This window comes from Hoplias malabaricus, chromosome 5, assembly GCF_029633855.1.
Source record: "Hoplias malabaricus isolate fHopMal1 chromosome 5, fHopMal1.hap1, whole genome shotgun sequence".
In the NCBI taxonomy this organism is placed as follows: domain Eukaryota; kingdom Metazoa; phylum Chordata; class Actinopteri; order Characiformes; family Erythrinidae; genus Hoplias; species Hoplias malabaricus.
In genome coordinates this window covers 20,048,075-20,075,660 of record NC_089804.1, presented here as the reverse complement: position 1 = coordinate 20,075,660, position 27,586 = coordinate 20,048,075, and the positions used below count along the sequence as shown (strand labels likewise).

General features: G+C 42.0%; 1 protein-coding gene across 2 annotated transcripts in view; it reads right to left on the bottom strand.

Annotated features, from left to right (window-relative positions):
• Positions 1–27,586, bottom strand: part of grm7 (glutamate metabotropic receptor 7) — a 200,501-nt gene that overhangs the window by 98,508 nt on the left and 74,407 nt on the right. For both annotated transcript variants that reach the window (XM_066670922.1, XM_066670921.1), the window contains exons 3-4: positions 3,805–3,940; positions 2,886–3,040 (exon numbers count right to left, since the gene is read on the bottom strand). In XM_066670922.1, the coding sequence (XP_066527019.1) occupies positions 2,886–3,040; positions 3,805–3,940 (291 nt within the window). The remainder of the gene's footprint in view (positions 1–2,885; positions 3,041–3,804; positions 3,941–27,586) is intronic.

Here is a 27,586-nt window from a genome sequence, read left to right as displayed (position 1 = left end):
GTACCTCCTTCACACACTTATTATAGTCAGCCTGTAGAAAAGAGTCAGCAGATTCCACCCTTTTTTCCTGTTTCTTTATAGGACAGGAACGTTACAACGATATTAAAAAAAAAATGCAGTGCCTGTCCCAAATCCAATTTGTGGACTTTTGATATTTCAGAGCAAAAACCTGTACTTTTAACCAAAATGACTGAGAGTAATGCTCATTGTGACTTTGTTTTCACACTGTGACATCATGAAACAGTCACAAGGTTTGATCGTGACTACATCAGGGCTACCGATATCGCATTGATTTTTATATCATTCGTATAATGACAAAAACGCAAGACACACATGGTAAACAATGCATTTCATCATAATCCAGTGCATATAACAGTTTTTACCTTCTGTATCAATACTGGGAGGTTTGTCTCTGCTTTGTGAATGCAGTCTCTCAGCAAAACAAATGCTACCATTTCCTCAATTTCAAATCATAATACATTTCCCATCCACTTTTGAGATGGGCCACTGGCTCATTATGCTCCAGAGACCAAGGCGAATCAAACCGGGCAATTTTGAGCACAGTGGTGTTCCCCTTGGATTTTGCAGTGCACCAGGAACAGATGCTTTTCCACAAGCTCTATCAAACGTGACACACTTCTGCATGAACCAGAGAAATAGCTGGCTATTCTTAGCCTGTGGTTAACTCCACTCATTTCAATCCACCTTTCAGAAAAAAAATAAAATACTGGGGAGGGAGAGATAAGTTAAAGCCCAGGGGAGGGCTTGTCAAACCTGAAGGTGCTGTTCACGGGCATGATGCTTAACATCATAGTGTCTTTATTAAGGACTGGAGATACTGATGTGATTTACAAAAACACTAAAAATAAATGCTGATCAGAAATGATGCTATAACTCTAAATAAACCTTAACAAGTGCTTAATGACCTCCTGAACATCAGCCCTACCCTCTACATACTGCCCCACCTTCTGTACATTGCTAATAAATACGAATTGTACATATAAGGTATTGTCCTGATGATTATTCCTGATGAAGGAATCAATAGAAAGGCACCAAAATGACTTCCACTGAAACTGAAGGTTTTGTTTCTTTGTCATGTAAAGTTACTGTTTTGAATTTTCATTGGAAAGAGATAATAGAATAGAAAAGAATAGAAAAGAAGAGAATACAGTCATTTATTCCCTCTGTGTGTTGGGTCTCAAGGTGAATTCAGGGATAATGGGCTCAAAGGCCATTCTTGGAATGCATACAATTACTTTTTTTCAACTCAACACTAACCCTAAGTCAAATAGTATGATCATTATCATCGACCCTTAGACTGGTACTAACCCAAAATCTAACCAGAAACCTAACCCTAATCCTAACTCTAATCTCCAGAAGGTCAGGAGCTGCAGGGTTGTCTCCTGTGTAACATTCTGCCACAACAGTTTACAGCACTGTTTCTACATCAGGTCCAGAACAGAGAGCATGGATTTAGTAAAATAGCACATATTTTTTAGATAATGTGATGGTTCTAGTTAGAATCATGTCTTATCTATAGAACTACTTCCTTTCACAAGCTTTGGGTAGTGACCGAAAGAACGAGATCGCAGGTACAAGTGGCTGAAATGAGTTTCCTCCGCAGGGTGTCTGGACTCTCCCTTAAAGACAGGGTTCGGAGCTCGGACGTCCGGGAGAGACTCGTAGTGGAGCCGCTGCTCCTCCACGTCGAGAGGAGCCAGTTGAGGTGGTTCGGATGCCTCCTGGACGCCTTCCTGGTGAGGTGTTGAGGGCATGCCCCCGGAGGCTCCGGGGCAGACCAAGAACACGCTGGAGAGACTACATGTCTCGACTGGCCTGGGAATGCCTCGGTATACCCCCGGAGGAGCTGGAGACGGTGGCTGGGGAGAGGGAGTTCTGGGTTTCTTTGCTCCGACTGCTTCCCCCGTGACCCGGTCCCGGATTAGCGGTGGATAATGGATGGATGGACGGATACTTCCATTCTGAAATGGTTCTCTGATGAAATGATTCTTCAGATTGATGGAAAAATGTTTAAGATGGTTCTTTGTATCATGTTTTTGAAGAAGATTTTGTGTAGCACTAAACTGGGTTCTACTATTGTTTCAAAGTCAGGCTTGTTACAGCAGAAGAAGAACCCTTTTTAGTGCTGTATAGAACCATATGCTGTATAGCACATTCTTCAACAATCTGAAGCACCATTTCACCATGCAGGTGGGTCTATGAGTAGAACCATCACCTTTACTACAAACCCTTAGAACCTTCTTTTTTTTAAGAGTGTATATCTGTTCGTCCGCACTGCTTCTTTCTGTTGTGTATGTTTTGGTGTGTTGTAGTCTGTTGTTTTCTCTCAGTTATGGGAAATGTTGTTTTCATATTCGAGCATGTTTTCTGTTCCATGTGTGGGATTCTCCTCTCGACACAACACTGAACAAAGTTATACTGCCTGTGCATTCCTGGCATGTGGATTTAATTTTAGTATCATGCTTTTACACTCAGCTGAGTGTCAGTGTTACAACTGGGTGAACACCGCAACAAGCTGAGCATCTAGGCTTGAAGAAAATGATGAATACCTCCACATCCACAACTCCACAACTTTTCTGATGAGATGTTCAGGATCTCAGGGTTAACTACAAATCATTAGTGTGGATTTTCCAAACGACAGCATCAGCGTTTCGTTAATGGTTCTGAAACGCTGCAATATTTTCTCCTCACCTGAGATATATCAGCATTACAAACACCTTGGGTTTTGTTTCCACATTAGCTCATTTGATGCACCACATTTAACAGCTTCATGGTTGAGCTTTGCTGTAATTTATTAATCACACTACAGATCGGATTATGTAGCACATGCACTGGGAGTCCAAATGAAATGATAATGATCTTACCAGCGATGGTGGCTCTTTTTGGTAAAATGGTGATAGCTCCGACTGCTGTATCCTCCAGTCCATGGATGGGGCTGTTCTTCGCCCCCCAGCTGTCAGACCCAATCCACACAAAGTGTCCCACTAGATCTGCTCTTTTACTGGCATTCAGAATCTCCCTATAAACATCAGGGACATTAGAATTAGACTCGGACATGGTTTATATTATTATTCCAGTCACAGAATGATTCAAAAGAGCAACATCACATGCGACGACACATTAATTCCGTTTGTCATACTTGGTTTGACCTGAGAAAGCCACATATGAAAAAGCTGGCAAACATTCATCTTGCAATTGTAACAACATATCATCATTATTCTTTGGCTGTTAATTGTGTATGAGGGTTGCTAATAGTTCTGTGTTTGTCTAATGTCATGATATTGATGCTGTGTTCTCATGTTTCATGTTTTGTTTGACAGCACTTTGGTCGATTTTTGTTTTGTTATTATAACACTTCCTTTATAAATAAACAGACATTGACACTGACATATTTATTAGGTAGTAAATCTTCTTCTTCTTCTTCTTCTTCTTCCTTTGGCTCCTCCCATCAGGGGTCACCACAGCAGATCAATCGATCCACATTATTGATTCGGCACAGTTTTGCGTCCTTCCTGACACAATCCTCCCTATATATCTGGCCTTGGGGACCGACGCTACAACGTGATGCATTCCAGTGGCTAGCTAATTTATTATGTAGTAAGTGACCCTAAAAATGTTACCGTCCATTAATGACGTATTCCATTTCCATTCTGGCCTTTTCTATTGTATTTATAATCAATAACTTACAGAAGCCTTACTTTCATTCGGCAAATATTCCTGTGTTTACATATTGCTCTGAAATGCAGATGCAATAAGGACATTAGCAGAGAAAAGAAAACCTACCGAATGTCCTCATCATAAGCGAACATTATCACTGCTCGAGCCTGGCGTGTGTCCTGTAGCATCCGGATGATCTTGTCAAAATCGGCTTGCTTGTGGTCGTGAGGAATCTTCAGCGACTGGGCGATGCATATTCCACCTGTGGACAGTGAGAGAAACGTGTGTGAAACGTGTGCAATGTGTTACACTTGCAAATCACACACCTTATCCCACACTTTCTAAAGTGAGTGAGGAATAATATCAGTTTCCTGAACGAGTCGAGAAGTAGAGGGTTTACATCACGCACTAATGAGACGTGACACCTGCTTCATTACAGAGTGCCATTAAACAGCCTGAGGTTTAATCCAGTGGGTGGAGCTAATGAGTAAATTTATCTGGGAGCTAATGGGAGCTAATAGCAGATTCTTCTGAAAGCTCTATTTAAGGAAAAAGGAGCAGGATTTGCTGCTTCATTTGACTGTACCAGGGAATCAGGCACTGAGATCATCTACTGGAAGAAGCATCTGGTTTTGTGCTGGATGTAAACATAAACAAAGACGGAATTATGTTCCCTGCCAAATAATTTTACAGTTTAAGCTCTTAAATTATTGATAACTGGAGTATAAACATAAACCCACCCTCATCCTTCACCCAAAATAGATGTAAATGCCCTCAAATTAAAGCTGACATTTTGCAGTTTAACATCACACACGTAATGTTCTTTCAAATGCAAAGCAATGCAATATAGAAACGACAGCAATGAAACCTTCGTGCATTCTCAGATCTCTTCAAATCAAAGCCAAAACATACTTTAATACTAGATACAATGATTCGTTGCGTTGCAAAAATCAAAAAACTAAAGCTTTAACAGGTAAAGGTAATGTAACTTGCTGCTGCTCTCATTCCTTTCATAAGACTTGTGCTTTCCATGATTCAAAGAAGCTTAAAAAAATGCTGTTACTGATCCAGTTCAGTCCATTTCTATCCCTGAAATATTGTGAGATGCACAGCTGGACACGGGTGCTCTGCTTTCTTCTCACTGTCGACAAGTGTGTGAGTGACTGAGTGAGTGTGTGAAACTGTATGTGATGAGATGAATGTGTGAGGTGTGTTCTTACATTGAGCCCAACGATTCTGGGCTGGCTCAGGACCCACTGTCGTAAAATAAACATGAATGAATGAATGAATGAATGAACAGATGAATGAATGAACAGATGAGAGGATCGTTTGTAGACATTCAAACTAAAGCTTATTAACCAGTTTTTGCGAGCTCAGGCCATGCTTGTGAAGGCTAAAAAGGAGAAGCAAACTCAGATATCTTTTTTTTTTTTTGGGCAGAAGTTCAGGGCGGCTTCGGAATGTGTGTAAAGCCAAACCCCTGTTGGAGAAAAATAACGTGGGTGTTGAGGATATATAGGGCAGAAGAGAGGAGTTTGGGCATGGTCCTAGTCCCGGTTTAAAGAGATGCCGAGCTGGACCCAACCACTTTGGCTCTCTGACTGATGGACTCTGAACCTCAGAGGAACAGATTTGTGGCATTTTTACAAGCACAATGTCTGAAAATTGGGATAGGGATAAAAGGAGACGCATAAAGCATGTCGACCTGTAAAAGTTCGGCCGTTTAGAGGAGAGCAGGTACTTCTGGCAGCCCTCCATATCCTCGTCCTGCTCAAAAGACACCCACAGTTTTTAATATTCATGGAGGAATTTCATGCTGAGCCGGTATGAATCATTTGGTGGTGACTCTGCTTCATAGTGCAGGCATTTGTTGTTATTTGGGGTGGAGGGGGAATTCAGACCCATGCCTTTGTAATACAAATGCATGTGCTAATGCGCCATTCAAGTGAACACATACAAAAACGACTGGCACTATGTGTGCATGTTAAATACAAGCCCGGTGTCTTTCGATACGCCACCTCCTTCATCCTGGGAACACAAAGACAAAGCCCCTTACAAAGCTCTTTACTGAAGACAATGCCTGGGAAATTATGGAAAGCGCAGGGGCGCGAGCTGAGGAAGGCAGAGCTCTCCCGACTGGCACAGATGGAGCCGGAATGATTTAATAGCTGCTCTCGGGAAGGCCATAGTTATTACTGGAAAGGGAGGAGCAGGAGAGGCGGAGGAGAAGCCATTGCTGTAGATAGATAAGGGGGTGGGGGATGCAGGAGGGATACGGGATACAGACAGGGACATTCAAAGAAATAGGGCACCAACAGAGGACAGGAGCTGGTACAGGACGATGCACAACCAGCTCGGTCTGTGGTGGTATTCATATAAAAATATTTCACCCCCTTGTGGATGTAGATGTAAATGTATGATGTGCAAACAGATTTCACGCTCTCCTTAATCTTAATCCGGAATCTAATCCCCACAAGCTGAGGATTTCCTGTGTACCATACTTCCACAACAGCTTACAGCACTGTTTCTGTAATTTTCCTCCAGGTTCATAACCGAGAGTCTTCCTTCCTTTACATAATGCAGTTTCTGCAGTGCTGAGCCCGGAGTAGGAACAACAGAGGCTCTGTTCTCCGTTTTACAGCTCAACGGAGCATCACAATTATCACTTCATGATGTAAACAATCTTTGTCACATGATGATGTACAAACATAGGCACATTCTCCCAGTCATGTTAGCTTTAGCCTCTCTAATGACCAGTTTGGGTCATCGCAGGGAGCTCCGTTAGCCTTAGCGCTCAGAGTAAAACACAAACCTTAGGAAAACAGAGCCTTCAAAGTGTGTTATTATTAAAATGATTTGTCAAATAATGTTAACTGGCCAATTATAGTTTTCCTGAAGCATGTCAGACAGTGCTGAGACTGACTAAATTGACACAGACAGCAGAAGCACATAGCCACTATAATGAATCCCTCCAAGCTACGGACAGTCTCTGAACCTCACACAACATACACACACACACACACACACACACACACTCTGCAGCCTGGAACATATACAAGGGGGGATCATCAATACAAATATTCCATGCCATTATCTATACAGGTGTGAGCTAAATAGGCGCAATGAATGTTGGTCATTTTTCATGTCTATGAATTACTTTCCCCCTGTTCCTCAGGGCTCAGGACCCCCACAGAGCAGGTGTGATGTGGTGGTGGATCATTCTCAGCGCTGCAGTGACACTGACGTGGTGGTGGTGTGTTAGTGTGTGTTGTGCTGGTGTAGAGTGGATCAGACACAGCAGTGCTGCTGGATTTTTTAAACCCCTCAGTGTCTGGACTGAGAATAGTCCACTGACCAAAAACATCCAGCCGACAGCGTCCTGTGTCACTGATGAAGGACTAGAGGTCGAGGGACACACACTGTGCAGCGACAGATGAGCTACTGTCTCTGACTTTACATCTACAAGGTGGACCAACGAGGTAGGAGTGTCTCACAGAGTGGACAGAGAGTGGTTATAAGTTCTGAAACTCAGAAACTCAGTTGAAAGCGTTTGAGTGAAGGGGTCATTACGACTGAAAAGGAGGTTGTTCTGTTGTGGCGCCTAAAGACAGGGCTGTTATTCTGACGAAGGTTAAAACAGAAAGGTTTTATTTTGTATTTGCAGTGAAAGTGCGCTCCTGAGGATCTGTATTTTTGCCGACTGCCGTCAGGAAACACAATGCCTCCTCCCAGCATGCCCCTCATCAGCCGCTCTCAGCAGCAATAATGAGACCAGCTTTTATGCAAATAATAAATTATAAAATAAGAACAATTCACTTCCTGCACTTTAGTTAATGCCAAGGCACATATGTTAATACCCAGTGTACATGAAGACTTGAGTTCTCACTGCCTAGTGCTTTGTGTATGTGTGTCTGTGTGTATGTGTGTGTGTGTGTGTGGGTGGGAGTATGTGGAATATGCTCTTGTCATGTCACTGTTTGTGAGGAGTGTGGTGTGTTCTCCCTCTGTCTGTGTGGGTTTCCTTCAGGTGCTTGGCTTCCCTCCCACAGTCCAAACACTGTGGAATGTGTGAGTGTGTGAGTGACTGTGTGTGAAAGTGTGAGTGACTGGGTGAGTGCTTGATGCCCTCAGGATGTTTTCCTCTTTATTATTCAGGTTGGGCTCTAGACCCTCTCTGACCATGATCAGCATGAAACATTTACAGAAAATGAATGATTGCAGCCCTGTGAAGGACTGGCGCCCCCTCCAGGGTGTATTCCCGCCTTGCGCCCAATGATTCCAGGTAGGTTCTGGACCCACCGCGACCCTGAACTGGATAAGGGTTACAGACAATGAATGAATGAATGACTGAATGAATGAATGAATGATTGCATTGCAATGAAATGAATACATGAATGTGTGAATATATAAAATGATAGATCCGCACTCATCCGAGAGGTCGGATTCCAACACTCAGATTTACGACTGCACGTGATTTCTAAAAGCCATTGTTATTGCAGTTCAGTGTGTGACTAGTCTTAATCCATGTCTGAGAACACCTCGGTCCCTGTGTGTATTTTCTGTGCACACAGTTCCAGTAACATGATCAATGCCCGGGAGCGTCTGCACACTTCATCACGTCGCAGTGTCTCACTTTGTTCCCGCAAAACGGTCGTGGTTCGGACTAAATGCCTTAGTGAATCAGGACTGTGGTTATTTTTCTCCCGCTCGGTGGGCCCGATCTGGGCTGGAGCTGTTTACCTGCAGCTGACCCTGATATGACAAATACACAAAGGTGCAGCGGAGACAAGCATTTCGTCCTTGCCATTAATCAGACATAGCTTTAGTGCTTTAGCTCCTATTGCTTTTCTTCTTTTCCCATTCTATTTTGTTTCCCTATTCAGCTTCTTCGCCTTCCTATCAAAACATGTGCTGCACATTTTTTTGAAGACTGTGTTCCCTAGCTGTTTTATGAATCCTTACTTAAAAACCTATGATGCGCCAAATTATCGTATCTTCCAGTCGTTACACGTGCCTATTTCCTCAGCAGCAGAAATACAAAGAAAAATCTTCAAAGAACGTCATGTTCAAATAGAAACGTTCATGTGGCTCCTATAAAAATAATGGGCAGAGAGAGTGTACCTTGCTTGGCTCCTGATTAGCCAATTTGTCACACCAACATCTAAGTATTTCATCAAGATGGCATTTCAAGAGGATTTTAGATCAAAGAGGTCCTTCTCAAAGAAGGAGGAAGTCATTACTGCTGTTCTGGGAGGAAAAGCTGACCGAGGATTGCTCTGGTCAGCTCAGACATTTGGAGATTGGGAATTAAATCCAGGTCAAGCCACTGCAATCTGTAAAAGTATCCAGAACCCGTGGTTGACATCCTGCATTATGGAGATGAATGGAGGTAATGGCCCTGTGAAATGCCACAGAGCTGTGTCTGAAGCACACTTTCAACTACATCGGGTCTCTTTTTTTGTAGTGCAAATTGATACCAGCTTCAACCGTGAAAGAGCCTAAAGATTACATTTGATTCTCATCAAAAGAGCGACATATTAATGCAGAGCATGAACACGTGTTTCAAGTGATACTTCAAAGAAAAAAAAAATTAAGGCATTTGTGAGGAACCTGATGCATGAGAGAAAGTTTGGAAGAGAGATTGAGAGATTGGTTTGGGTCAGCCTGGGCTTGGCTAGTTGTTAGGAGTCTCATTGTTTTTTATACATTCATGCATTCATAATCTATAACTGCTTCACCCTGATCAGGATCGTGGTTACTCATTAAAGGGCACAAGACAGGGACACACCCTAAACAGAGCATTACATTAGAGTACAAATACTCATTACATGATATAAGTCTCTGTTGTCTGTGTGTGACGTTGAGCTGCTAGTGAGCAATAAATGCCCATCTGTGGTATATGTTGCTTATCGACAGATAAAACAGATCATTTATTGCACTTAGAAAATAGCACAACACCTGAAACAATACCAGCTGGAATTAGAAAATGGCAGAACACACAATACACCAAACAGTGATTGGGTTGGATTTGGTCCTCATTTTTATTGGATTGTCACTGACCAAACTAATCTTGAGGTGAGGTCCTACATTTTTGGCTAAAAGACCATTCCCAGGATTTATAAATTGTGGATGAAATAACACTGGAAATTTTATGCCTCTAATCCTAAACCTACATTTCACTGTCACGCCCTTGTCATGTCTGTTTTTTCCGGCCATGTGCTGAGAGCGAGCACATGGCTATGTTTGTTGTTGTTTCCTGTCTCCGCCTTTGTTCCGCCTCCTTGTTCGTCACTCTCGTTATCTGTTTCAGGTGTGTCTCGTCTGTTCGTGTATTTCAGTCCCCTCACTTCCTGTTTGTCGAACATTTCACCTTTGTTTTGTCGTGTTCCCAGTCAGGTCATGTCATTCTCATTAGATTTCAGTTCCCAGTCTCGTTGTTTTGCATACTGTGTCTAGATTTATCTCTGTCTGTCTAGTTCCCTCTGTTTATATTTAGTTCGTATCTGTCTCTTTAGTCTAGTTTTCCATTCGTTTCTCTCTGTCCAAGTCTGCCTGTCTTTGTTTAGTTAACTTCAGTTTAAAAAAGTATTGTGTTTTAGCGAGTGCGTCCGCCAGTCAGTCCGCACCCCGTGATTCCTGACATTCACCCTAAATCCAAAACTTACATTTCAAAAAAGATACAAACAGCAGCACATTTAACAAATATCTAAAAACCTAACCCTAACTGTAAACTGAGCACTAAGCTCTAACACATTAGAAACTGCACTGATTTGTGCTTGTTCAACACTAACGCTAATTCACAGAATCCTGAACCTAACCATAACTCTGATACTAGAACTAAATGTAACCCACTTTACTGTAAACTCGGGTTAGGATTCAACTCAGTGTGTATTAACTGTGCAATGCTATTACAACTGTTTCTCTGATATGACTTCTGATATACAACAGTGTGTGTGTTTATTAGTGAAACAGTGCCACCAGTGGACTGGAGCTCATTTAGTGACTGTTAAATGATTATAAAATACGATGAAGGAAAACTATTTATGAAATGCACTTTATAGTAAAAAAGAAGATTTTTCAGATGAAATCTGAAAACACACAGTTAACAATTGGAGAGCTTGTTGACTGTGTAAATGAGGCAGACCCGGGTGCTCTCTTGCTTAAAATCGATGTCACAAGTCCTGCAACAAATGGGGAAATCGGTTTACCATTAAATATGGATAAAAATGGAGTACGCTGTAATTCAGGGCTCTGTGGCATCTCCTTATTTGCATTTTCCCTGTTTAATATGAACACTTCTCACAGCTTTGACAAAGAGAGCTGGGTAATGTGAATCTTGTCTGCCAAAAGCCTGACAATATATTTCTTCCTCTCTGCCATCTGATGGCACGTCTCATATTGAAAGCGAGTCAAACAGGTTTTAATATATAATTACGGAGCGAGTGTTTTTGAAAGGAATATTAGTTTGATGGACAGCCGCTCGTAATTGCTTCTACGGAGGGTTGTTGATGTATCGTTTTCTCGCGGCCCGTGATCACAGCTCCACCGTCCAATAAAATGCAGAAGTTCCAGGCACTTCCCATTCATCACAAGGCTGATTTATTTTGGAAGACTGTGGAGTGAAGAGCTCAGTGAAAACACGGGAAGGAGGCAGCATCCATCCAGGAGCAACAACTCACTCAGGAGTGTGTGTTTAGCAGCCGAAAAAGAACTCTGACACTGACATTCAGCTTTGCTTTTTCTAAATGTGAACAGATTACACGTGTTCCTGCAGCCGCTCCGTCCTGAGAAAAACAAAAGCACGAACAAAGTCACAATTTCTTCCCACTGTAATAACAGGGCCTTAAAGGCAAACTTCTGACAGATATTTATTTTGTACTTTTTTTCATTTTTCTTCTGTGATATGTGTCTAAAACTGTGAGAAAACTTTGGTCTTTATGACTACGGCTAAAAGTTTGGACGCTTGTTCAACTAACATTTCTTCTAATATCAAGGGTATCAGTCAGTGTGTGGACCACTTTGCAGAAGTAACAGCTTCTATTCTTCTTAACTGTTTGGACTTCAGCAGGGATAGCATCAGTGAAGTGAGGTACTGATGGTAGATGATTAATTCTGGATCACGAGCACAACTCCTATTCATCCCAAAAACACTGGATTTTAATAAAACACTTGAAAAAGCACTTGCCCTTCTTCACCAGCCAGTGCTGGCAGGCTTTATACCCAATCCTTAGCATTGAGCATGATGTCCTTAAACATGTGCAGCTGTTCTTAGTTTGCTATGGAGATTACACAAGGAATGCATGCACTCAACCAGATACCTGTGTGAAAATATAGATGATCCACATTAAAAGAGTAGAAACTAATGTGGCCTGTTAATATACTTTCGAACGACTACAGAAATGAAGCATAAAGCATAAGCATAAAGCATAAAGAAAGACAGGTTCTCACTTTCGTTCACAAGCACTTATCACAAGCTGATCTCCCACAAAGCCTCAGAGTTTGAGTCCCTTGCTGCAATGATGTCGTCTTGGAAACTCCACGTATTCACAGCAGTTCATGCTTTTGTTTTGTGAATGTGGTCAGTGTTTGGTCTGTCAGCTGTCAGTGGAACAGAGCGGACGAATTCCTCCTGGTTCCGAGCTCCATTTCTCAGGTAACTGGGGAAAAAAAACTCGACCGACAGCACCATCCCCTGCTTTGATACGGGATGCACACATATCACCCTCTCTTTCTCATACACACACACATATCCTCTCTCACTCAGCAAGTCGGAATCTGCAGTATTCTGGGAAAATACTGGAGAAAAATATAAATCGGGTTGTTGTGTATGAGTTAGTGTGGTGTTTCTGATCCAGAACTAATCGTCCAGCATCAGGACCTGGCCTTGTGAAAGCTCCCAAAGCTTATCTCCATCAAATCTTGGCAGCAAATTCCAATAATCTAGTCCTTGCCAAAGATGAATGGGTAAAACTCTCTATTAATTAAAAGCTTTGATTACAAAAGACATGTTTGATCACATTATAGACTGTGAATGTTTGAGAAGAATCAGAATCAGGCTTATTCACACATACAAGGAATATTTTTCTGTCTGTTGCCTTCTCTCTGGGCAAAGTACATATAGCTTTCAGAATTTCACTATAGGAAAGATATTGTACACAATTTTACATAAAATATAAAGTAAAAAACAACCCAGATTTGGAGACTGGTGAAATAAATAATGCATTAGTGCAAACTGTCAGTAAAAATGGTACTATACAGGTATCTTATTGTCTTTGTATATAAAGGTGGTGGTGTTAAAGCTCAGTCCAGTGTTCAGTAAAGGTTCATTACATCTGTAATCTTTCATTATAGAACTTTAAAATCTACAATTAAAATAGAATATGGTACAATTATTGTAGAGTGGGTGGGTGTAATATCAATCAGAAGACAGAGAATAGTGTCGTTTCTCTAAAGTCCAGAAGATGATGGTGCTAGTCAGGGTTTGAGACAGTGAATAGGTTTGCATCAGAATAGAAACTGTTCCTATGTCTGATAGTCTTTGTGTGTAGGGATATGTAGCGCCTGCCGGAGGGGAGGAGATGAAAGAGCTCATGTCCAATAATTGAAAAATGAGAGCACATAAAGGGTTAAGTGTCATTTCTTCCTCTAGAGCATAGGGTTTGCCATTTGAAGATGGGCAACAAACCCTTTGGGGTCTCAGAGAAAATACTGAAAGTCAAGCTTTAGTCGCTAATCAACTGTAACTCGAAGAGGAAACACATGAAAAGTCCTGAGTCATTTGCTAACTCTCTCTGTCTCTCTCTCTTTTTGACAAAAGTTGGACAGTCACTGTTTGCGTCTCCACCGCTTTAGGCCTTAACTGGAGAGTGTGGTCCCTGATTTGTGGGGGGTTACACCTCGAGGGGCACGAGACTGTTACTCAATACAGAGGGAACTGGACAGGCATCACAAAAAAAGGGCAGAGTTATTGCCTCTCTCTGGGCTCCTCGCCCGCTGACAGCGGCCCAAGGGTGAGGCAGCCAAATTTATCTGCATTATCCATGACAAAATATTGATCTAGGTAATCATTTTTAGGTTAATCTATGTCCGTCCACATGGTCCGATGCAATGACCTGAAATATGACTTCATTCAAGTCAACTCTAAATCTGAAAATTACACACGCAGCATCAAAACTTACAAGGTCAGCCTTGAGATACGGTCCAGGAGCCCGTCAAGCTTGAACGATCTGAATGGGCCACACTTACTAAGTCAGTGTTCCCAAGGTTGTAATTAAACTTTGAGGGACATTCTGCCTGGGACTCTGTCTGGATCAATGTATGCTTCTAGATATACACCAAAACTAACAAATAATAATGAGTGACTAAAAAGAACCTTACAGTTTTGTTGTAACTGAACTGAATTTGTGGCCATAGTTCCTGTCATCATCCTCTGTCCTCTGGTGGCACTGTGGTGTGTCTCTGATGTTGTGCATGTTTGTGATGTTGAAAAAAACCAAAACTGGGGCTAAGAATGATGTCGAAATCCAACAAGTCAAGTCAGTCAAGTCTGGCCCTAACTACAGCCACAAGTGTTGAATCCAGATTTGAACAGAGTCCAGTAGAATTTTATCCAAAACCAATACATCAGGATTTAAAGGAGTAAAGCCACAGAAAGCCCACGTCTGCCAAAAGAGAGGTGAACTGTCCAACCTGAATCCAACTTGAGCTCAGGAAATGTGAGCAGAGCTGATCACAAAACCCCACGCAAAAAGTCATGTTCCATCAGCCATTATGTAAGATTTTCTGTTCCTCGTCAATAAGCGAGACCTGGTGGCTAATCGAGATGCTGACATTTTGTGAGGTGATCTCTCGGAGTGTGTCAGGTCGATTTCAGGTCTGAGAGAAAAGGCTGTTTGCACTGAGCAGTGATTAATCTTTAATGAATATGAGCTCAAACTCTAGCCTCCAGTCTTCCTTTGAGAAGGCCCTGTTTGTGGCGCTCAGCTACTAACAACGTCTAAAAACATCCATATAAATCAATCAAGCAAAACATCTCCGCTCCACTGTCCACACAGGAGCACTTTGTGGTTTGCAAAATGCAGACGTTAGTCCATCTGATGCTCTGCATACTTTGTTAGCCCCCTTTCCCCCAATTCATCAATGCAGTGACATCGATATGTTAGTGTGTGTTGTGCTAATACAAGTGGATCAGACACAGCAGGGTTTAAAAACTCCAGCAGCACGGCTGTCTCTGATAAGTCAATGTTTCCTGACATTTGCAAAAGTGTGTATTCCCTTGTCAAATAATATAAGTGATAATAAATTCATCTTAGAGCACAACATGGGTCAGTCATGTCACATTCCAATTCACAATACGAGCAGCCAAAGATGAACTGTGTGAAATATTGCTGACAACCAATTAGCAATTAATCTCGGAACAGTCAGATACGGCCAATGAACACTGCCTTCACTGTCTCATAACAAAAAAAAAAAAAACACAAGCCTGTTACTTTTGCCACTCATAAACAATTGATTACACAATACTATGAACTTGCAATGCCCTCCTGAGGTCTTGGAGGGAACGGTGGTAACTCAGCGAGCTCTTATTAAAATGACTGAGAAGCGAAGAGCGAGCAGGCGTATCACAGTGGAAAAGTCATTATCTGGGATTGCTTTCTCACAGAGCCACATTGGACCAGGGGGAGAATAATCAACGGCAAGGCTTCTGTTCATCAGCCGACAGGTGACTGCATGGAATAAGTGGAGCTCATGAAGTTTTAAAAAATGCAAGACATGGTCGCAGATAATGTCCCAGAAATAATAAGCTTAATTAAGTTACAGAGCAAATACAGTCTTACAAAGAAGATACCAGTGCTGCTGAAGTTCAAACCCTTCAGTGTCTGGTCTGAGAACAGTCCACCGACCAAAAACATTCAGCCGACAGCGTCCTGTGTCACTGAGGAAGGACTAGAGGACGACCGACACACACTGTGCAGCGACAGATGAGCTACTGTCTCTGACTTTACATCTACAAGGTGGACCAACGAGGGAGGAGTGTCTCACAGAGTGGACAGAGAGTGGACACAGGGTTTAAAAACTCCAGCAGCACTGCTGTGTCTGATCCACTCTACACCAGCACAACACACACTAACACACCACCACCACGTCAGTGGAGCTGAGAGAATGGACAGTGAGTGCAGAAACATTCAGGTCAGTTTAATGTAAACACGTGTCTAATAGTGACTAATGAGTCTCACATTATTTTATGTTGAAATCTGATGAATCGACTTATTATTTTTGTTCCATTTCCCTTTTACTTTTTGTAATTAAAACATATTGTTCAATTTAGCTTTTGTCTTTATTTTCAATCCCTATTTTCAATGCAGAGCTTCACTGAAAATGAGGGTCACCCTCAGTGTATTTCAGAGTTAAAATGAAGGTTGATTGATTGATTCAATTGTTTTCATTACCATTTGCATGTTGTTAAATTTCGTGATGAATACGAAACTAATTATAAAAAAATAACATAAACTTCAATTAGAAATTAATGAATTACCTGAAAGTGCTTACAGGATTCCAAAAGCGTGTAAAAGGGTGCAGCAGAAAATGTATTTGAATGCAATGCAAGTTGACATTGAGCAAAGTGCTCTGAGAGGAGGTACACCATGCCGGTTCGCTCAAGGCAACAAGAGCCAAAGTCAAGCCAGAGTCAGGGGAGGCCACGGATAAAGCCCTGTAAACTTCCCGGGCGTACAGCGATCTGCTTTTAGGACTCCCCTCCTGTCTTCCTTAACGCGAACATTTACAAACAAGCTGCACATCAGTTCGGTCGTCCTAAGTGAACTGACAGTTGCATCATTCAAGAGGAAGAACAACTGTTGTCTACAATATTAAAAATGAAAAGCAGGTAGAAAAGAGCAGAGTGCTGGGGTAAATAAAGCACCGCTCTGAGGGAGGCCCGGGGGAAGGGATGCGAGGACAAGCTGGAAACCAGGTTTCTACACAAATTAAAAAGCCTTGTTCTTGTCCTTGGTCTTTTGTCTGTTCTCGAGGAGTTGTCTCTGATGACAAAGACAAAGCAAAGACACGGAGAGAATCGAGCCACAGCAGCAAACTCTGGGGCGGTGATTCTCTCAAAGCCAAGGAAACCAAGGATACAACATTAGGCACAGCTTGAGAGATCTCAGAGCATTACATATACTACAAATAAAGAGCATTTGGTCATGATTGGTAGTTATTTTACTATCACTAAGTGAGCTCCCATCCACAGGTGGCAGTGTTTCACCAAATCCACACAAGCTCTTTTTCTTTATCCAAATAAGACCTGCAAAACAGTGTCGTGACCTGTTTGTGAGAGTGTCTGATAGTATTGAAAAGGTATGGGTTTTTATTTGACTTGATTTTGGAGTGTGTGAATATGTGATCTCTACGTCAAGTTCATCCAAAGGCAAACAAAGCCCAGTTCATCGTTTATATCCCACCTGAAAGCACCCAGAAACCTCCAGTTCTGCAGGTGGACATAAGACAAGATAAGATAAGATAAGATAACACTGTATTGATCTTGAAGGAAAGGATATTACAGAACAGTCCAATCCGGCCAATGTGGACATAGCGCATTGTAACTCCACTGGAAGTGCAATATAGGCTTTATTCAAAAAGTACATCGATAATGTGATTAGAGCCCATGAAGAGCTCCTCTTGTTTGAGGACAATTCAGGATCAATTGTAACACTAAAACACAAATCTGATCATGGCTTTAAATGAAATTTTCACAGCATTATATTTTTATTCTGAGAAACAGCTCTTTCCGAAGGGTTTCATTCATAGCAGGGGCCTTGTGACTAAGACTGGTTGTGTAGATTGTTGTGTTTGGGTGTGTGGTTTGGTTTGTGTGATGTGCTGTGTAGGAGAACAGTGGAATCCGTGTGCTTCTTTCCCCAGTTTGTTACCCCTGGTTTACATGGGTTTAGGTGGATGCTGCCAATCCCCAGTTAAATAGTACTTATTTTATTATGGTAAATTCCCCATTTACATTTAGCTATTCTTTATCTATTAAGAATTATCCATACATTTCTATAACAATAAGAAATAGTTCATTTTAACCAGCTGCTTGTCGTTTAAATAATATTTCTGTATTCTGACCTTTAGAATCATGAGTGTCTTGCCCTGAAACATGTCCTAAAGAGCAGGTACGTGACCTGTCACAGAAAAGGACACATTTGAGTAATATGTCTGTATGTCAGTGATGCTATTTGGCATTTGTGTAATGTATATAACCCAGAAAAGGCAATAAGCAGTGCAGGGAACTGACTCACTCTTCATTCAGACAGCAAGAGGAAGGTGTTCAATCCAGCGAAATGCAGTGATAAACTCTCCACTCCACTCACTGTGATGTTTCCCATGACCAATACAGGCTCTGTCTTCAGATTATGGGGCTACTCATTCTTGAGCTAAATTCCTGATAAATGACTGATTTCAGATTTATGACAATGCTAGGCCGACCTTGGAACTTAGCTACTGAGTCACACATCCCGAAGAGCAAGAGGCAGGGATGGAGGGGTGGATGTGGGGGGGGGTAGTGGGGGGAGTTCCTTTGATCTGTTTCCAGCAGCAGAACATCAGGGCAGAAATGGCGAGAGGAGAACGGATACAGAGAGTACTGACAGTCACTGTCCGATGTGAAGATTTTACACTGTCCTTCGTCACTGTCCACGACTACAGATGATGAAGGAGATTTACTTCTAGAGAGAAGTTCATAAAACCAATCCAACATTTCACCAGGACCTTGGAGGAGATACAGTAGTTTCTTTTGAAAAATGAGGACTCAGTGAGGGGGGTGTTATTCATATGGGGAATGATGGAAGATACATAGATGGCCTTTTTTACGTTAAGCAACACTAGGTAGTGTTTTTACCTTTAAATTATAGACTATAAATTATTGTAATGCTTTGCTGAGCTATAATAAGGAGGATAGGGCCACTGTTTTTGCTATTCTGGGCTCAGCACTGCAGAAACTGCACTATGTAACTTTTGGAGGAGGGTAATAAATGACCCCAGCTACCCACAGTGAGACCTCAGTTACACCCCTAAAAACTGTGCCACAAAGAGTGAGAGCAAAGTTTTATTTCCCTAAAGGTCCATGCTTGTAAATCTGAAGAGTAAGTGTCAGTTTACATCTCATTCATTCATTCATTCATTCATTCATCATTTTTAAGTCTTCATCCCAATCAGAGTCGTGAAGTGTCTGAAGCCTATCCGGAATCATTGGGCACAAGGCAAGAACACACTCTGTACAGAGCACCATGTATTCACCAGTTGTAATCATCAGTTCCAGTCACTCCAAATGGTGACAAATGTGTGTTTGCACTGTGGAGGAAAGTGGAGCACCTGGAGGAAACCCACACAGATACAGTGAGAACATACCACACACCTCACAGACAGTGACCTGGCCCATTACCCTGAGACCCTGCAGCTCTGTGTGTGTGTGTGTGTCTTGGGGGGGCACTACCTGCAGCTCCACTGAGCCCAGCTCTCTTCAGCCTTGATTACACATCACAAACATATTTTAAAACATGTAATACACCACATTAATCCAGTTGAAGTAAATCAGACAAACGAAAAGGCCTTTTCAAACAAAAGACTCAGTATGATGTCATCTTTTTTTTTGCCAATTATGATGATAATTGGCAATTTTACACATCAATCATCAAGTTAATAGCAGGTGGCATTACTGGGTGATGAGGGATGTCTCATCTCCAGCGGTCACACTCAGTTTGATTTCACTCATCCCTGCATTACTAGAGATGATCAGATTCCTCAAATTAAAATTCTCCCCAGACAAAGGGAGCTGTGTTTGCTTTCTATAAATTAGCAGAATGTGCTTTGGAGTGGCTTTTTCATACAAATGAGATAAAGTTAAAGACTGTCTTCTGTGATTATGTCTCACACCGAAGGGGGGTCAGGAAAAAGGAGCGTTAAAATGAGAGCAGGCGACGAGCTTCTAACTGACGAAGGTTAATTCTGCAATTACCTCACTCCGCCGAGCACTCTGGGCGAGGCATGATGGAATGATTAGCAGTTTCAGATGCTCAGAGGCCCTGGGAAGCCACAGGAGTGCTGGTCTAATCTGGAGAAGGCTCAGCAGGGGGAGTGACACAAATCACAGGCTACGTCATCTCCCTGAGCCCCAACATTGCAATCAGATCCTTGTCTCTTTTTCTGTTCATTTCTCAATTCTCGAGAAACAGTGCGAAGACAGCAAACCTGCACCAACTGATCTTCCTTGCCCAAGCAAGCGAAATGACCATTCTTATTAGTCGACTTAAAATGGTTAATACCAAAAAACGTATTGCAGGTTCAGGCAGGAATATAGAAGTACTTGCAAGGGACAAACCCAGGACACCAAGAAGAAAACAAACCATAAAAAGGCTGAGAAAATGATGCCATGGACACCAGACGGTAGATGAAAAATGCAACATGATCTCAGGGAAGTCGCAGAGGACTACTTAAGATGTTTAAGAACAGCAGGACAGGGGAAGAGAAAGCTCCAAGCCAAGGGAAAAGAAATTGCAAAGTGTGCCGAGAGCAATAAAGTCAGCCCAGTGAGTGTGGAGTAAACAATTTGGAAATGCTATGAGTTATTAAGAGGCACACAAAAACAAGTCCAATGGTGACATAGCGCTGTTGATTTGCTGACAGGAAGAAAACAGGTGGCAGATGGCACCCAGCAAGATTTTCATGCCTGTCATATCTGCTCATAATTTGGGGGGAATATAGGTGGAATCTAAACAGGAAACTGTTGAATATTACTGTCTGTCACCCCTATGTCAACAAAGAACTTCATCAAGGGTTTGAATCCTCATGTCCAGACCTGGAGTCTCAATACTCTGCAAGGTGCAGTGTTTCTACCCTCCTCTAACACAGTAGGTTCAACTCTGGCAGAGCTCATGGTTTGATACAGCAGTTAGTCTGTAATGACTACACACCAGTGTTCAGGTGGAATATCAAAAAATAATAATAATTCTAAACATGTGGGAAAATTGATCATTGGCATTTAACTTCTTAAAATGTGTGAACACAGACAGACACCTGTGAGCAATCATGAGCAACACTAGGGGCATTGAGCACACACCCATATCCAGAGCAGCAAGTACCCAGCCACAGTGCATGGGCAGTTGAGGGTTAGGCATCTTGCTGAAGGTCGCTTCGTTTGTAGTTGCTGAAGGAGGAAAAATCAGGGTTCTTTCAATCCTCATGTGCCAGCCCCTAACACCTTTCTTTTTTTATTAATGAACACACACAGTATTAAGTTTGCAATGTTCTCTATTCAGTTTGTTGAGATACGAGCCTCAAAAATGAACGTCTGCAGTTTCTAAAGCAGTCGATTTGTTGCAACATTAGGATTCAGTAAAGTTCTGTCTTTGCTGAATTATGTCCTCAACTCAAGTCAGATTTTCAGAAGAGATCAAACCAGGAGCTGAAGAATGAGACTGTTACTGAATCGACTCTGACAACAGCTGAACTGTGTCTCAAGACCGATCACATCCATCATAAGCAGGGGATTTGAAGGGCAGACTGGCATCCTTGTCAGAGTCAGCAAAGTCAGAAGAGTTGGCAGCACACTAGGGAAGCAGGCGGGGTCAGGTTCTGTCCTTCAGTGCCATTCTGCAGTAAATTCTGGTCCATCGTGATACTGTAATTATCGGATATCTGTTGATATAGGGAATGGCAACAAGTACAAAAATGCCTAAAAATTACAGGTATTTCTTATTACAAGATTTCCATAAAGAAATATGACGACAATATTAATACATTACAGATTGTAAATCATTGTGAAATTCTACTGAGCTGTAATAGGGAAAATAAAGCTTCTGTTGTTGTTTTCTGGGCTCAGCACTACAGCAACTGCACTATGTAGCTTTTGGAGGAGGGTAGGAAACCACCCCCAACTACCTCTTGATTTCACGACAGTCAACTCTGCAACAACAGGAAGAACCCAGGAGCAAAAATATCAAATCTTAAAGCAACCTAGTGTTGCAAATTTTGAAGATTTATTTAAGTTAACACATTGTGGTCTGTAGCACACAAACGACACAGTATATCCTCCACAGAGCGGGTCCCCCACCTGGGGGTGACTGTGATTAAACAGGTATAGTACAGAATCTGTGATGCATCCAGATCCAAAAAACAGCTTGTCCACAGTGTGTAAAACAACCACTGGAGAAAATTGACTGATTGCCACTTTAAGGACAAGAACACACAACGGTAAATCAAGCCTAACTGCTGTTCTTCTTCGTTCAAGCCATGACCTCAAGCTAAGTGTTCCCTGGGCTTGACCCAGCCTCTGGCTCTGAAGATTAATATTCAGCTGACCGGGGTTTGCTTCGCCAGGAAACAAAAGTGCTGCTGCCTACGCTGCCCGGAGGAGATGGATAGAACTGAAAAAAGGTCAAAATCTGTTCAGAAAATCAATGAAATGAAGAAAATAGGACACAAACTGAAATAATAGCTGTCGAGAACTCTCATCCTGGCAGTGGGGAAGCATTCTAGACCAGGAACTGAATGCTAATTCATTGAGATGTGCCATTGAAAAGGCTTTAATAAGGGATTGCAAGAAATATTGATGTGGTCAAGGACTATTGAAGGCACCAGTTGATTATGAAAATCTTTCCTGACTCCTGAAAAGTGTAAACAATGGTAGAAAAACCAATATATTTAACTGCAGCTCTGTCCCCACGGAGACACTGTATCAGTTCCCTTAGTTCCAGTGTGTATTGTATCATTAGGTGTGATTAAGTGTGGGCAAATTGTGTCATGAATATTCTAGCACCACACTTACAAGGCTATGAAAATATATGTGCACAAAAAAATGTTTTATTTCATTAAAAATGTATTTAAGAAGAAAGTAAACAATAGACTGCCTGAAATCAGCAGAAAAGCTGAGGTAATGCTCGATCTCACAACGCACAATGCAACAATGTAAATGGGAATATGCTGCAGGTATTGATATGTGCGGTAGTAAATTAAAGTGGTACAGAAACCCTATCAAGAGCAATCTAGCATTCGAACAGCACTTTCTCAAGACCTTTAGCACTGGCATTACTTTGCAATTACTGCCCAAGAGTAATAAATCTCCACCCAGAAGGCGCTATGGCCGACTCGACTCTCCCCACGCTGCCTGGCATTAGTGCCATTAGAGCTTCATGGATCCAGCCTTAAGAACAGCTGACAGGCTAATCAATTTTACAGGCTCCCATCTTTTATAGGGCTGTCCGGGAGAGAGTCACGTAATGAGCCTGGGACGCTTGATGAAGTGGAAGTTTACAGACAAGAGCATCACCACTGAGGAGGCATCCCAGCCATCCATTACCTAATAATGGACTGGAGGAGAACAGCCAGCAGAACATGCTGGAAATCCCAGAGTGCTGGGACATAATGGATGACCCGGCAAGTTGTTGTTGGATGAAATTCACAGGCTCTACAAAACCCGTCTTTGTTTGGTGTTACCACAGTGCAGGAGGCAGAATCAATAATCAACACCATGTCACACTGGTTCACGACGGCCCATAAAAGTCATTGCCCCTCTCTTTCTGGAGATACACGACCTACGAAAGAGGCTGGAGTCGTCAGCTCGGCGATGGCAAGTGAGAAGAAAGTGTGTCAGGGTAAACACCATCTTTCATACGAAGCAGGGAATCATTACAGTCCTCAGCACATTGCAGCCATTGCTCGTATTTCTTAAGAGGAAAGAAACTCAGGGCCTGGTAAAACCACATAAGGGACTCGTCAAAAAGTTTCCACGCTATGTGAAAATTTCACTTTGAGCTTGACATTCACTTTCTCATTTAAGAAATGATAAATAGAAAACTTGCGCTGATTCAACACCTAATTGAATTCCTGAAAAGGTTGACTTGGTGATTCAGCAGAAGATAATACATTTCCTTCAAAGCGTTTGAACCCGGGTGTATCATTCCGGGGGTTGTTATGAAATAAATGAAGCGCAGGAGAAAAGCCAGGTCAGAATCTCCACCCTCAGTTCTATTTTGGCCACCTTATTAGGAACCTCTAAGTTGTGTCAAGCCTTTGTGGTTGTAGGATCAGATGTGATCCCTGGACTCTGCTCAATGGATCACAAAAGCTACATCAGCTCAGCCCAAAGATGTTGGATTGAGGTTCATAACATCCACACAGATCCACAGCATGGCAGAACTGGCAGAGGGATGGGGTGAGGCATGGTGACCTCAGGCTTGATGCAGCTGCTCTGGAGCATCCCATCTTATTTCATGCTTTTCTAAGTTGACTGTTCAAGCTGAGTCTGCACAGGTTACATCTACAAAAGTTTTTCCTCCTACGGAGATTAGTGTTTAATTGAGCCTGTGATTAGTCACCGGCAGGTATGTTTTGCACTCACAAAACTCATCCCATTATTGATCTTCCATAAACCTTTGATAAGCATCAACATACTGCACACAATTTATGACGCTTTGACATGATAATTCCCACCATCCCTCAGGGTTATCATAAATTAGTGGGCGTATCTCGGACAGTGTGTACTCATTTTCAGAACCCAAACAGTTCACCTGTAAGACTTTATAACCAACTAAATGAAACAATTTTTTTTCATACGCAGAGCTTTGACGCGGCAGAGCTAACATAACACCCTCAAACCATTCTTTTTAACTGTCCCTGAATAATTCAGCAATAATCCATCATCAGCCGCTCCTTTCCTTTCGCGGGGACATTAATAGTCCGATGGAACAGCTCTTTAAATTGACCCAAATTACTCCAAGCCGGAAAGTGAGCTGATTCGAAGTGGGAGAAGTCATTGATCAAAATAATTGTGTGTACTTGCTGGTTGTTAGTGGCCATTTATTTTGAACAGTGGTAAAGTATTGGTTGCCACAAAAAGTCTGGACAAATGATGTCATTGCTGGTAACATTTTGCAACTCAGCAACTCACGTCTGATTTTTCTGCCTCAAAGTGACACAGATCTGATCTCTTTAGTGCTGTGTGGACTTGTCAAATTGACACACTTTCATATGTGATGCTAGATTGGCTCTGTATCTGATCGGTGGGCATTTGACGTGAATGTGAATGGTCTGCCGAGCATGTGAATTCCACTTCCCAGAATTCTTCTGGGAGTCACACCAGACACTCACACTGCAGCCAATCAGAAACTCAGAGGACAGCCTCCTTTACCAAATACTAAAATTCATTCATCATTCATTAATTGTCTTTAACCCCTTATTCAGTTCAGGGTTGCAGTGAGTCCGGAGCCTACCCGGAATCATTGGGCCCAAGGCAGGAACACGCCGTGGAGAGGGCTCCAGTCCTTCACAGGGCAACACACTCACACCTACGGACACTTTTGAGTCGCCAATCCACCTACCAACGTGTGTTTTTGGACCGTGGCAGGAAACCGGAGCACCCGGAGGAAACCTGCGCGAACATGAGGAGAACACACCAAACAAACAGGAACCTGGAGCTGTGTGACTGCGACACTACCTGCTGCACCACCGTGCCACCCCAGGATCCTAAAATGATTCACCTATTATAGACTATATATAGACTGTGTGTTTGTTTTCACTCGTTGTGAATATTGCCTCTAATACTGAACTTTATGTTTTTCATGAATTACAGATATCAACGTGGACTTTGTATCTTTTGACTTTGTTTTTGTTATTGCCCCTTGGAACATGTGCACGTATGTTTTCTCGGTTATTTTTTTATCCTGCATGGCCTCCAGCTTCGACGTCTGATTATTTCTCTTATATTAATCTGATGTGTACTTTACTCTTCATTCGTCTCACCCACTGAATCCTTCCACAGTCAGATCAGATTTCAGACATATTTTTGACTGTACACTTGCGTTTAGGGCTGTGGTCACATTAGGGTTAAAGGGGATATACTGCACCACTGATCAAGATTGTTATGAATGAATGAATGAATGAATGCTTTGACAGGCAATAAACCATGGTTTTTGTCTGGAGCATAGTTCAGAACAAAGGGAATTTGATTTTTGAGTTCTGTCAAAGAACAGTTGCATTAAAGGCAGTAAAAAAGTCTTTTTTGTATGTTTAAGCGATTCTACTTTGCTGAACTCATGGATGGGACAAAATGAGGATGCATTTTTAGCTCAACACTATTTCTTACAGTGCAGCAAATGCTCTGAAGCTGGAACTGCCTGCCACAGTCACTTAAGACAAAAGAGGCAAGAAAGGCACAGCATGAGAATACAAACCTCTCCCCGGCTTATTATAAAATCAGCCAAATAATGAAACAGCAGGGGCAGTGGATGTGTTCTGGAGGGGGAAGTGGGAAAAAAAAGAGATAAAGAAAGAAGTAGAAGAAGCCTGACTGCCTGGAATCCTCCCATGGTTTATCACACATCTTTTAAGAATTCTGTTTGAGCGGGAGTGAGCCAGTGAGGAGCTTGTCTCTGGGCCTCAGCATGTGGTATTAAAGTAGGATTTGAGGCTTCTCTGTTCCAGCGGCGTCTCTTCTTTCAAAGCTGGAGAGAGGAGCCGTGCCTGGGCACTGCAGTCTGCACTTTAGAGCACTTCCCCAGGCCGCAGGTCCTCCAGACTGCATTCAAGCAACCACTATGTAGGGGGTTTAACGGGATGTGATTGGAATTGCAGAAGGAACGGAGCTTGTTTTGAAATCGGAAGTAGCTCCCGGGCAAAAGCATACGAGGTTGCCTTGAAGATTTACAAAAGCATGTTCCATTCAATATATTCAGAAAACAGTGCTTTTGTATCTCTAAATCTACTGAAGTATACAGTAGCTGCAAAACATATGAACACACCTTACACCTTAGGAAGGCTGCCCATATTTACACAGTAAAGAAAGGTTGCAGTGATTCAGTTCCACATCTTTTCAGACTTACAGCACTGGATTGTGTTTTCCCATCGGAAGCAGGGATTGCGGATTGTTTTCAGATGTAAAGCAAGAGTGGGGATTGATTTTGCTTCTGTCAAAGCTTTCTCAAAGGAAAATGCTCCATCTGATGGAAAGATATTTAGGAGTCATGTTTTAATAATTAATTATCCCCCAAGAGATATCGCACCTAAATTAAAATATTTATTTACAGGAAATTGAATGAAGGATGACAAAGAATGGGCTTCTGGACCATGAACCTGAACCTGACACCACCACTCTTCAGTCTAGAAGCTGTTCTGTATAATTCAACACATACCAATGAGAATGCTAAGTTGTAGACACATCAAAGCTATACAGATACATCTGTTCTATTTTAACTCCATATGTTTAGAAAAAGCCAGCTGCACTTTTAAACTGCGTGAATATTTCATGACAATGCACCAATCGATTTCGTCCAGAGCTGATAGAGTAAAAGGCTGCTACATGATGGCAGACTCAAAGCTACATTCAACTTTCCTTTTTTAAATTTTGGAAATAACATAATCACATACAGAAATTACCGTCACACTTCCATAAACCTGATGAGGTAAAATTAGGTGCTACGTCAAAGGCATTCTTCCCAGTAAACAAGGAACGTTCCTGGACGTTCAAAATAGGTCTAAAAGTAGTCTGTCTGTCAAGGACATATTTTAAACGTCAACGGACGTCCAAAATCCATCTTAATAAGTTAGTTATCAAGTGGTGACCAATTGATAACGTCAGTAGACGTCCAAAATACGTCTAATAGTCGTCTTTTCAATGTCTGTGTTCAGACGTCTTTTCAACTTTCATTTTCAACCTTAAGAGAACGTTGAATCAACGGCTAATTGTTTACTGGGTTGCCACAACACCCAAGATTAAAAAAAGGAAAACTTGTTTCCCTTAAATTATTAAAAAAAAAAAAACCTGATTCAGAGCATGTTAATATTAACGTGTTAATCTGGAACCCACCAACACCCAAACTGTGAAACAAGACCAGCCAATTTTCTGTGTGAGCCGTTCTGATTC